Here is a 12,068-nt window from a genome sequence, read left to right on the forward strand (position 1 = left end):
GTGCGAATTTCCCCTCTGCTGTAGTAAAAGGTCCATTCAAGCAATTCAGGTCTTTCTGTGGACAAAAAATAAAGCATCGTTGCCAAGGCACGCACAGACAAAACTCAAGGAGATAGTAGTGATGAGAAAACTCGAGAGAAATGTTTATTGTTGTCTGTTGAGAGGAAATGTTCACAAAATCGTGCCTTCGAGATTTTTACGGGGTGGTAACTTCCTATGCTGGATTGCCACATTTTTTACAATTTCCTGTCTTTATGACAACTTTACTAAATTCCGGGTTTCTCTGGATCAAATCTCTAAAAGGAATGTCGCGACAAGTTTTCACATTAAAGGAAACCGACCGACACACAAAACTAAACTTGTTTAAATGCTAATGACGGACGGAGATTTTTTGGAACTCATCGTGAGCTAAAGAACTTCTCACCCCACCCTCCTTCTTTCCACAATATCACAGGATTTGCCGTTTCAACTTTTAATTTCCTAGGCGTACATTTGCCTTTTTTTTTTTTTAAAGATAAATGTAAAGTTGAAATAATGCGCGTGTATAATATATGTATCACCCTACGGCCATTCGCACGATTATGTCAAGATTTTGTAGCATTTTATTTTAATCATCAAGGAACATGGGGATGTATACCTACTGCCGTGTGAATACGGGATGCTTGTCCGTGTAGTTGCCCGGTTGTACCTATCTAAGTAGTGGTTTTCTCCTGTCCCGCGGGCCTTTGGACACCCGTGTATCACGAAGTCTTTTCGGATTTCAGAAGTATTTTTTCAAATCTGTTTTTGATCGATTGATGGTAGTAGTTGTTTAGCGCAAACTTGCCAATTTTGCTCCTAAAATTATTTTTAAAAAAATTCACGTCAATAAAAGTTAGATATAACATTTTCCGTTGAGTAAATCTAACCGTAACTAACTTCCTTGTCTGAAGTCAAAAATTGATTTTCCACCCGCATAAACTTTTTGCGATTCTTGTAGAATCCTTGTTTTTCACGTTTCAGATTTTCCAAAGCTATAGCATGTTAGAATTCAACTTTGGTAACCAAGCAACTGCACATGCATTAATGAAACTTAATGGAAAGCGATTAAGTATAGAGAATGGTGACTGTTCTTTTAAATCGTACGACTCGCCGAAAGGTTGTTTTCGACGTAAGTTAACTGTCGTCAGTTTTGTTTTAAAGTTTCGCTAAGTTTCGTTGGTCAATTAAAACGATCGGCGTAAGATCGACAACGAAATATCAGTCATATGGCAAAAATAGTGGAAAGCGATTAAGGGAATAGTGACTGTTCTTTTAACTCGTGCAGACCCGCCGTTTGTTTTGTGAGTTTCGTTAGTCAATTAAAACGTCCAGCCCAAGATCAACGACGAAAAACCAGTTATAGAACTACAAGTACCAGTTTTACGGTTGAAGGTGAAACTATACAATAAAAATGTGCTTTAGTAATATTAACTTGTGGTAGACTAGTTTGTAGTGAAAGTTCAATGGTAGAAAAGAGAAATTGCATCTTTAATATTAAAAGAGAAGAAATTCATATTGGGCAATGCTCTTCTGCGAAAAAAGCACCCAAGATAAAGGTAATCAGTTCACCTTACGAAACGTCTTCGAAATTTTAGCCGCTTAGTTTATCTCTAGCGTAAGTTTTAGCTACACAATTCAACACACATGAGAAGATGCCACAAAAGGCTGTTAACACTTGCACGAAGGTGAAAAGGAGAGTTAAGCGAAGGGGCGAATTTATTTAAGATTTCTAACGGCCGGGGACAAAGAGTTCTTTCGTGCCGGGAGTCTTGTCTCTGCGGCTCTGGTGAATTTTAAAATGCGGTCTCGGAAAGCTTTTTAAAAGCTGCCTTGACTTTTAACAAAAAGACGTTCTGAAGTGCTAATTGATGTTTGAAACAATGTTGCACTTATATGCAAAACGGAGTTGTCTTTTAAAATGTTTTAAACAAAAAGTTGATCGAAAATAAGTCACTTTTTTAGCGTCGCCCGAGAAAAACGGACTCAAACTTTCGGCGAGTGCTTGTGGGGGGTTTATTGTTCACCGTATTGGGCAACGGCTAATAGAAAGGATTTATGGATTAGAAGTTTCCTATTTAAAATGGTTTACTTTCGGCGTTTATTTTGTCAATACTATGTTAATTAGCCGGGCAAGATCCTTGAAATGTTTCCGTGTTCGTCTTAATTCACGTAAAAGTAGAGCTTTTATTCTTGAAAATTTTGCTGAAAACGTTGAAATTGGAAAGAAATCAAATTTCGTTTTCTTTTTTTAGAAAAGTACAACCTAAGAGAAGTTTTACAGGGTTTCCATTTGAATTGTCGGACATAAGGATTCCATCCACGGAACTATATAAATAACATGATCACAACTAAAAAGTACCATCATCCGATAACAAGGCCCTCTGCTTGGATCTGCCGCGGGAAGGGCTTGGACCCTTAAAAGGATTTTCGCTTCGCTTTCAAATCTATTTTAAAGGTGTGAACAACATTTATCTGCCGGTTTGGATTTTAACTAGAGCTTTGATGTAGTGTCATAAATTAAACTAAATCATATTTTTCCCAGACTTTTTTTCCTATTAAAAAAATTCTACGGACAAAGTATTTGGAAATGTTGTGATTTTTTTTTTGTTTCTTTTTTTGTTTTTCGTTATTTATTAATTGACTCGAGAACCCCTTTCATGTCAGGTTAATTGAAATATACATAAGTATATTTTAATTTGCGCGGTTCGTGTGCATTTATATTTCAAGATCCAGAAGCACGTATTTGTAGATACCGGTTATACGAAATAATATTTTACCGCGTTGAACAGAAATTTCTGCCCTCTTTTATCGCCAGCTAACAGTAATTTCGCCCGCGCAATCTTTCTTCAACTATGAAGACACTTTGAATGCAAACTACACCAGAAACTTAGCGTCGAAAGCAAACAAACACGGTAAATATATATACAAAAAAATATTCAAAGTTCTTCAGACGCGAAACTTAAAGCGGTGAGAAACTCAAAGCTGGTTTTGTGATAATATTTTGCCATTCTAATCTACAGTACCATGAATAAGCAGACCAGTCATTTCAAAGATTGCAAAGCCTTGACGTTATCACTGAATCATTTATTCAATTCATAACCCGTTACGGAAACCGTCGAACTGGTCTCACAATGGTATCTAGTATTTGCATCGGTAATTAATTTTCTCTTGGCCGACAAGAAAATTTTCCGCCGTAAAAAACTGCTGATTTCCTAGCGATACAGGATAATTTTAATGCTTGTATTTTCAGATTTTCTCTTGCGCCAATTACAAAAGTTACCGGCCGGCTGAGACCGGCGAGTCAACACGTTCTAAGATTCAATGTAAAAACCCTCGCTCAAAAAAACTTATCTAAAGTTCTGAAAGATACGATTTCCTTCCTTGTAAATTATGAATCATTAAAAAGGATACTGACTCAAAATTTAGTCTGTGCGAGAAACAATAACAAAATACCCTTTTAACACTGTTACGTTATCAGTGTTAGATATTTAGAATTGCCACCGACGCGAGCTATCGCGAAAGGACGCACAATCAGGCAGAAGAATATATCAGCACTTCGAAATCTGTGCATAAACATATCTCTCTTTTATTCTTTCTCGGCCACTTGAAAAAGCGCAATTTCGTCCGGCCGCGGTTCTCGTTATTTCCTATTTAATGGCGTATTTTCATAGCGATTTTTATTGTGTTGTTATGGTTATTTTAAGCCTGAAAACAAGCGGTGAAAATCACCTCAGCAAAAGCCTTTTTGGCTCGGGATCTTTTGTATCGGTGTTTGAATTAATAAACTGGTTCGCAAATACAGTGTGATTAAACGCCCATTACCAGCCATTACTGCCTTTGTATTAGTGAAACTTTGCATCTGTTGCGTTCTCAGCTAATAATTGATTTCCCATTTATCCATTCGAAGTTTGTTAACGATTTGATGTGAGTTGCTTTTTTTCCTTCCTTTTTTGCTAGCGCCCGGCACCCTCGCTTAACGCGACGCTCTCGACAATTTCAAAACCTTCGAAAGGCAAAATGTTTTCACTTCCACCCCAAAGCGGGATTCTACACGTTAAGCAGACACCTTCAGAGCCGAGACGAGCTTATTAAAGGCCAATATGTAGCTTGTATCATTATTTATCAAGGCCAACATCTCGGTAAATATTAAATCTGGCATTTTTCGATAGTTCGGCGCATGTCACGTGACCCGAGACAACCCCCTGATTGTTCTGTGTTTAGTCTGCGGACAGGTGAACCGTGCGCACATATGGTGACCGCCGCAAGTTTCCCAGCATTGTAAAAAGCTCACTTATTGCGCAGAATTGATAATCATGCCCTTTTAAAACTCGTCATTTCGCAGTTTCCGAGTACGGCGCACGCTTCATCAACCTCGCACTTGAGCTTTGCTCACAGAAAAAAAAAAGCTCTCACTGAAGTCGCAAGTTGTTTTCTCGGAGCGTTGACCGGTAAGTTCTCTGTCTGTATCTTTCTTGTGCTCTGGATCCCAAAACGACTAATTTGCTAATCTGCTGACACCCTAAAGGTACGTAATTAACCGTAAAACTTCGCGAAGTTTGATTTTTCGGGGGCAGAGCATTTTCAAACCAAACGAACTTCACAAGAGCGGGTAGCAATTACATTTGATGGGAAAAACTACTGATCGCAAATCGCGGGTTCTACCTTTTTCCGCGCCAGGAAAAAGTCTTAATTTTTTACCCCGCTGTGCAAGAAAATGGCATAAACTGATTTACACTGAAAAAGAAGCTGGGATTTTAGTGTGGTCTGACTGGGTGACAGTTTAATATTAAGCGCTTTAGTTTTTCATTTGTTTTCTTAAATTCCCGCCGCGAAATGAGTTTACTACCTCTTGAAATCATCTGACATTAAGAGTAAAGTTCTCTTTCGTTAACAAATAATTCTACCTCGGACCCTTCTGTTTTTCTCAAGAGCCCGTTGTTGTTTTGATTCGAGTCAGGACGCTAAACCATTATGCAGCGAAGATGGAAATGCTCTGCGCTTTGTTCGTTTGCAATTTTCCTCTCTTAAAGTTGTTTCTGAAATAGATTTCATTGAAGTGTAATGTTTTCCTATCTCTCTCGCTCCATTAGTATCAAGTGCCGGATAGAGTCGTGTTCGAAAAATTTATCTGTCCTCGAGGAATTAACAATTTGGAAGGCCTACAGTGACATTGTAAAAAAAAAAATGTATGACATATCTTCAATATTTATATTTGTAAATTTTGACTCGCTTGCCAAGTTCAGGTTTCCAAACGATCGAGTCCTTTTTTTTTAACATCCTTTATGTCTAGCCCGTTTCACACAAGGAATCAGTTGACATGCAGTCAATTAATTCGCTAAAATTTTGGTAATTTTAAACGGCGCGCTCGAGTAATGGCCGGACTTAGTAACTGTTGCAGAAAAGCATATCGCCGCGATCATAATTACTCCGCTCTCTTTTTGTTTTCGGTCAAGAACGGAAAATAGAAAGAAAGACAAATTAAAGCTGTCTGATGCATAAGAAAAAACTAATACGATCTTTCAGTCGCCGGAACCGAGTAAAAAGACCAGATTACGCGCGGAATTAAGCCTACAGGTAAACAAGTAAGATGATATGATTTGGGAATGCTGAAATCCCATGTAGATATTAAAATCATAAAATGCGCAGCTGGTAAGCAAAGATTGATTTTTTCTTTCACTCTAGATTCGGCGGGCCAGCCTTTCTCGTTAATGCTTCTTTATTTCAATATGATGCGATATTAATGATGTGTTTTTCTTTTCTTTTCGTATATTTACGGGCCATTTTATATTCTGAACACTCTCGTTTAATGGACAGGGAGTTTAATAATGGGATCTGCTTTGCCCTCAGTTTGTCTGTACTTTCGCATCGCAAGGTGCCAAGCGCGGGTTTTGCAAGACAAATTTCCAGGTTGAAAGATCAAAAAACAATCTCAATTTACAAAAACAACTGCGCCTTCGTTGAATCAGTATGCTTGTTTTGCTTTTCGAAGAATGCTACCGAAAAAAATAGACTGTTTGTTTCACCTAAACAAGAGAGAAACGAATTGAAAATAAGATGCAGAACTGTAACTTTTCGAAAGTAGAAATGGCTTCAGGTAAAAACAAATTCCCTTTAAATGCGAGAATGTTGATAATATTTTAATGGCTTTCTGTAAGCTGAAATTCAAAGATGAAGCGTTTAGGGAGCCTCGAAACTGGAATAACTGCCTTTTTATCACCTTTCAAAATGTTCAAATGTCTTTTGTTGAATTCCCCCGTCTCAATTTGTTATCTTTTTATTTGCTGTTCAAAGGAACTGTTGCGGAATAAAGGGGAAATTAAGGACTGCGTGAAACGTAATGAGTTTGGAGTCATTAACGAAAGAAGAAGCCCTCGACAAAAAACTTGGAATTCGTAAGTATTTTCTACTCAAATAAACCTACAGAAGTTTAACAAATGTATCGGTCAGTTTACGCTATGAAAGCGGTGTACTATATCTCTTGTTCGTTTTACCTCGCTGTGTCGTGTACGCGTAAACTTTCTAACGCTTTCGCCCGAGGACACTGGACTCAGCCAAACCGAAATTCAGTTGAAGTGTTTCAAATTTTTGATTTGTTGATGAAATCCTTTAAGAACGAAAACTCAAATGACGGCCATCGACGTGAATCTAGCATCGTAGCCGTTCAAATGGAAGCTATTGGCCAATTAGTACTTTCCTGTGATACTGTTTATTTTGGTGTACAAGGTAGAAATTTGGTGGGATAAAATACCAGTAAATACTTCGTGTCCCTTCGCTCAGCACAAGGCAGATTTAACGTTTATGTTTGGGCTCTTTAGGGAGTTACAGAGTAAAGACCACAGGCCCAAAAGAGATTTAATCTGATTTCTACGGAAGATCTCGGGCAAATTATTACCCCCCTCTAGTTTTAAGGGAAAAGCTTTCGATTTCTTTCTAGGCGTTCTTCTTGCATAAATAAACGTTGCACTTTTGGGGGTGAAACTAAATTTTGAGTTAATTCGGGGTGCTTCTGAGGTGTTCTTAATCGATTTTGTGCTCTAGTTTTCCTAATGTCTGTCTTACACGATTTCTTTTGACAGAAACAGTAAAAACAGAAGACGGAGAAATATTAGCGAAGTTTAACCACGCACTAGCCTCGATTGTAACTACAGGCGGGTGAGTACATGAAATCAAATTTTGAGATTAATTTTTTTAAGAATTGGCGTATAACCCGGAGCTGCTAGAGCCGGAGATAGATGATGCGAAGAGTTTAACCTCTTCAAATCACTAGTTGGGAGAAGGCTCACTTCGGGTTTCGAGAGAATAAATTTCGTATACATTCTCGCGGAAAGCAATTTATTGAAACTGCTCACGCTTTGGGAGCACATTAGAATCGATCAAAGCGCAGCTATGTTAGCGCTCTTTAACGTCAAATGACGCGAGAGTTTAAATTCTTATGTAATGAACAGATTTAAACGCTTTGAAAGCGCGCAAGACACAGGAAAAAGCACAGTTTAGACATTTGTCAGTAGACAACGCGCTTAAACTCGGTTTGAGCCGATTTAAACTCTTTGCGGAGAGAGTATCGGAGCTTATTACAGCGCGTGAGAGTTTTACGAGAGCAAACGAGCGAGGCCTCTTCAATTCTCACGATGCTGAATCTCTCTCGACAAGGGTTCTTTTTACAAGGAAAACAAATCAAAATTTGGACCTTATTTTTACTTCATCTAAGCTTAAGTGCTCTTGACAAGCGAAGGATAAAATTAAAGATACATCGGTCAAATAACTAGCCTGGCTTTCGGTAGAAGAGAGAGTACGTGATAGAAGCGTTCCTTGTGGGTGGGTTGACTTATGAATAATTATTTCAAATATCGTGAGTAACCGATTGTGTGTAAACATGGCTTACAAGGAGAAATAATATCAAACATTTTAAAGTGACACTTCCATACAATTTTGCACGTACTACATCAGACAAGGGAATATCAGAATTTAGCAGGCGTTTAGTTTTCTTCCGTGCTTTTAATTACCTCGTCAATGTGGATTCATAAATTATGCGCTCATGCGTTGATGTATGCAAAGTTTTTACTGTGTTCAACAAGTTCTGCATCAAGGGCTGATAAAGTTATTACTGAATTCAGAAATTGTTTTAATTTTAGTTTTCCAGTCCAGATGGGAGGAGTTAATGGAAATTTATGCCATGTTCCTCAGAAAAAGCTGAAGTTGTCGTAAGTGCTTTTTTAGTACAATTGATTTATTTTCTTGCCTTCTAATTATTCATACCTTAGAATTTCTTAAGGTCGCAATGTTCTGGTTTTCCTTCAACAACTCTGCTTCAAGGCGACAACGGCCCCTTATCGATGGTGTACTATATTGTCATTTCGTGTTGTTGAAAAATGAATAGCGAGTCTACGGAGAAATATTTCAATAATTGAAGGTTTTAAGTCAAAGCCAGTGAGACCGGGCGCGCGAGACGTGTTTCCACGCGAAGATTGGACGAATTGCAGTCGCAGCAAGAATGGCAATAAACTTTCATTATCGAAATAATGTCGTTTAGTCCTAGAAATGTTGTTCTATCTTTTGATTCTGTGGGTAAAATCTAAGAGTGTGACCATTCAAATGAAAGCTACTAAGCAGTACTTTCCTGTGGCAGTGCTGTTTATTATGCTGTACGAGGTGATTTCTAACTTTTGAGTCTGTGGATGAAATCCTTAAGTGTGACGATTCAAATGAAAGCTACTGAGCAGTACTTTCCTGCGGTGCTGTTTATTATGCTGTACAAGGTGGCTCTAAGTTTTGAGTCTGTGGATGAAATCATAAGTGTGACCATTTGAGTAAGAGTGGTAGAGTGACGTCTGACAGTAATGAAACTGATAAACTAATGGAAGGAAAGCTGTTACGCCGTACTTAAAATCGGAGGCGTTATCTTCAAGGGTCAGTTTTTAAGAGACAGTTTAGATGGTGTTTAACAAAACCACGTTCTAAGCCATTTTCAATTTTACCAACAATCAAATCTAAACATTGTCTACTGCGGACAGTAACAAGAAGGCTTGCATCTCAGACTAGAAAATTATTTATCGCGTTAAAATAAACCACTTATAAACAGATTTAGAGGCCTACTGATTGTCTTAAGCCGGGGCCTAAGTTAGACTCTGTTTAAATAACTGGCCCTAAAGGTTTCACGGCTTGGTTCGCTCAGGGCTTTTTCTGTTTAGTTCTACAGCCAATTTAATCTTGCGGAGTTTACCAAGCATATGATTTTACAGAAAATCTCAATAATTTCGTGTCCTGTTCTTACAGGTCCACTCTGTGGTACCCTGAGGCCCCAATTCACTATCCAATGCCAGGAGGGCTGGCATATCACTACGTTTTAGGCCCCGATCAAGCCATGCAAGATCGACAAAGAACGTTTCCAATGTCCGAAACTGAGGCAGGAATATTGCAGGTAAGTTTATTCATGTTGCCTGTTCATTTGTTTATATTCTCGATCGCTTCAGTGTTATTTTTTTGTTGATTTGATCACACTTGTATTCAGTTCTTCACATCCAAACCCTGGCTCATGAAATGGGATCTGCATTTTAAACAAACTTTCCTGTGGTGCTGTTTATTATGATAAGCTGGTTGTGTTGTAAGCTTGTTTTGTGGTTGTTATTAGTCTGTGGATCAAATCCTAAAGTGTGACCATTCAAATGAAAGCTATCAAGCAATAGTTTCCTGTGGTGCTGTTTATTATTCTGTATAAGGTGGTTCTAACTTTGGAGTCTGTGGGTGAAATCCTAAAGTGTAACCATTCAAATAAAAGATACTGAGCAGTACTTTCCTGTGATGCTGTTTATTAAACCGTATAAGATGGTTCTAACGTTTGACTGAGTTTGTGGGTCAAATCCTAAAGTGTGACCATTCAAATGAAAGCTACTGAGCAATACTTTCCTGTGGTGCTGTTTATAATGCTGTACGAGGTGGTTCTAACTTTTGAGTCTGTGGATGAAATCCTAAAGTGTGACCATTCAAATGAAAGCTACTCAGTAGTACTTTCCTGTGGTGCTGTTTATTATGCTGTACAAGGTAGTTCTAACTTTTGAATCTGTGGATGAAATCCTAAAGTGCGACCATTCAATTGAAAGCTACTGAGCATTACTTTCCTGTGATGCTGTTTATTATGCAGTACAAGGTGATTCTAACTTTTGAGTCTGTGGATGAAATCCTAAAGTATGACCATTCAAATGAAAGCTACTGAGTATGCAGTACTTTCCTGTGGTGCTGTTCCTTATGCTGGACAAGGTGGTTCTACATTTGCAGTCTCTGGAAGGAATCTTAAATTGAGACCATTTAAATGAAAGCTATTGACTGGGAACTTTTCTGCGGTGCTGTTTATTACGTACGCTATTCATGGTTCGTTGTTTCCATTGTTTTCACCTTACTTTTGAGAGCAGAAATTTTAAGATGGCTCTGGAAATAAACGAAAGGTTTTTGATATTTTATTGCCATTACACTGTTTCTTTTCAAGTATTTCAGAAAGTGTTACAACTTTATTGAAAAATTTACTATAGAATAGATGGGTTTAAATTTCTCACTTCCTCGTTTTGGTTTTTGTAAGGCGATGAAGGAATACGACGAGTTCGAAGAATGGATCGATGGATCCACAAAACTTCGCTACTCACCCTACAGCCGAGAAGCTCAAGCGCACATATCTGGATGGGCCATGAAATACACCAACAACCACAACAAATTTGTGCTGAAAAAAACCTGCGTTGGGGTTCTACTCTGCAGTAAAGACTGTACACTGCCTAATGGACTCAAGATCGTTGTAAGACCTGCTATATCTGATAAAGGTAGGAGCCTCGGTTACTTCTGCCTTTAAAATGACTCTTGAAAGTGTAGTATAAACGTAAAGAAAGAGAAAATGACCACTTTTCCTTGGATAGCTTTGTGCAAATACGAGGCGGAATCTGGGAGAATTGGAAAGGCCTGTGGTACAAATGCCTTCGAGTTTTTCGAAACCACGTCGAGTGTTATAATAATAATAATAATAATAATAATAATAATAATAATAATAATAATAATAATAATAATAATAATAATAATAATAATAATAATAATTAATAAAATAATAATTCTTTATTAAAATGTCCCACACAAATTGCTATTTACAAGTTAAAAGTATATAAAAAAGAGCTATTAAAAACTTATTTACAATTCATTTCAATTAAAAAAAGATAATATTTTCAAGCATAATGTTTTTGTAAAGAAAAAGAAAAAAAAAAAACAAATGTCATGAAGTTTTAAAAAAATGAAATTCGGCATTTTAAAATCAGTTCCACTTGATAAAAAGAAAAGAAAAAAAATAACAAAATCCGCATCTCTCAAATGGCCCATTCTGCAGTTTCAATGTCAATGTCCGCGTTCTTGATGTCACGTTGAATAATAATAATAATAATAATAATAATAATAATAATAATAAAATAACTGTTTTCATGATGTAGTGTTGTAGATCTACATCGTGAGACAAACGATTAATTTTTTATTTATTATATTCTACGATCAATGATCCCTTTTTAAGTTGTAATCAGTCTTTTAGTCCATTATCCAATCCAAAAGATTAACATTAGTTTCTGAATGGGATTATTGTTTACAAAACTGGACCATTTATCTTAACGTTTTTATCGACACAAATTTGTTATTTTTTGCCATTCAACGTTACACTGGAAATAAGTTACATTGGCCTTTTAACCAATAAGAGCTCGTGTTTTAATTCTAAAACACATATTCTATTCTGAAAAAAAAAAGAGTTATTTTGTAAAAAGCTCGAAAAAGCGTGCTGCTATGTAGCTAATGAAAGCACGCGTTACAAAGCTGTGTTTATAAATCGCTATAATTGGTGCAATTTTCAATCTCTTGCAGTTCGTGAAAGGCAAATAGGTCAAAATTGTCCAAATGCCACCTGCACAGGAACACTGGTCCACAGAAAATGCACAGGTAATAGAGAAATATCATCATGCAATTATCGCTGCTGCTCTATCCTTTTTATGTGTAATGGATTGTGACAACGATGTGTCACTTACTGAATAACACAT

The 12,068-nt window shown here is 37.2% G+C and overlaps 1 protein-coding gene across 1 annotated transcript in view; it reads left to right on the forward strand.

The window, feature by feature from the left end:
- The first annotated feature begins 4,340 nt into the window (after positions 1–4,340).
- LOC146485263 (uncharacterized) overlaps positions 4,341–12,068 on the forward strand; it is a 14,871-nt gene continuing 7,143 nt past the window's right edge. Inside the window, exons 1-7 of the mRNA XM_085103652.1 lie at positions 4,341–4,469; positions 6,313–6,413; positions 7,098–7,173; positions 8,154–8,222; positions 9,295–9,439; positions 10,592–10,826; positions 11,896–11,970. Of these exons, the coding sequence (XP_084959778.1) occupies positions 6,359–6,413; positions 7,098–7,173; positions 8,154–8,222; positions 9,295–9,439; positions 10,592–10,826; positions 11,896–11,970 (655 nt within the window). The 5' untranslated portion in view covers positions 4,341–4,469; positions 6,313–6,358. The remainder of the gene's footprint in view (positions 4,470–6,312; positions 6,414–7,097; positions 7,174–8,153; positions 8,223–9,294; positions 9,440–10,591; positions 10,827–11,895; positions 11,971–12,068) is intronic.

The sequence above is a fragment of the Pavona decussata genome, unplaced genomic scaffold (genome assembly GCF_977016875.1).
Source record: "Pavona decussata unplaced genomic scaffold, jaPavDecu1.1 SCAFFOLD_27, whole genome shotgun sequence".
Classification (NCBI taxonomy): Eukaryota; Metazoa; Cnidaria; class Anthozoa; order Scleractinia; family Agariciidae; genus Pavona; species Pavona decussata.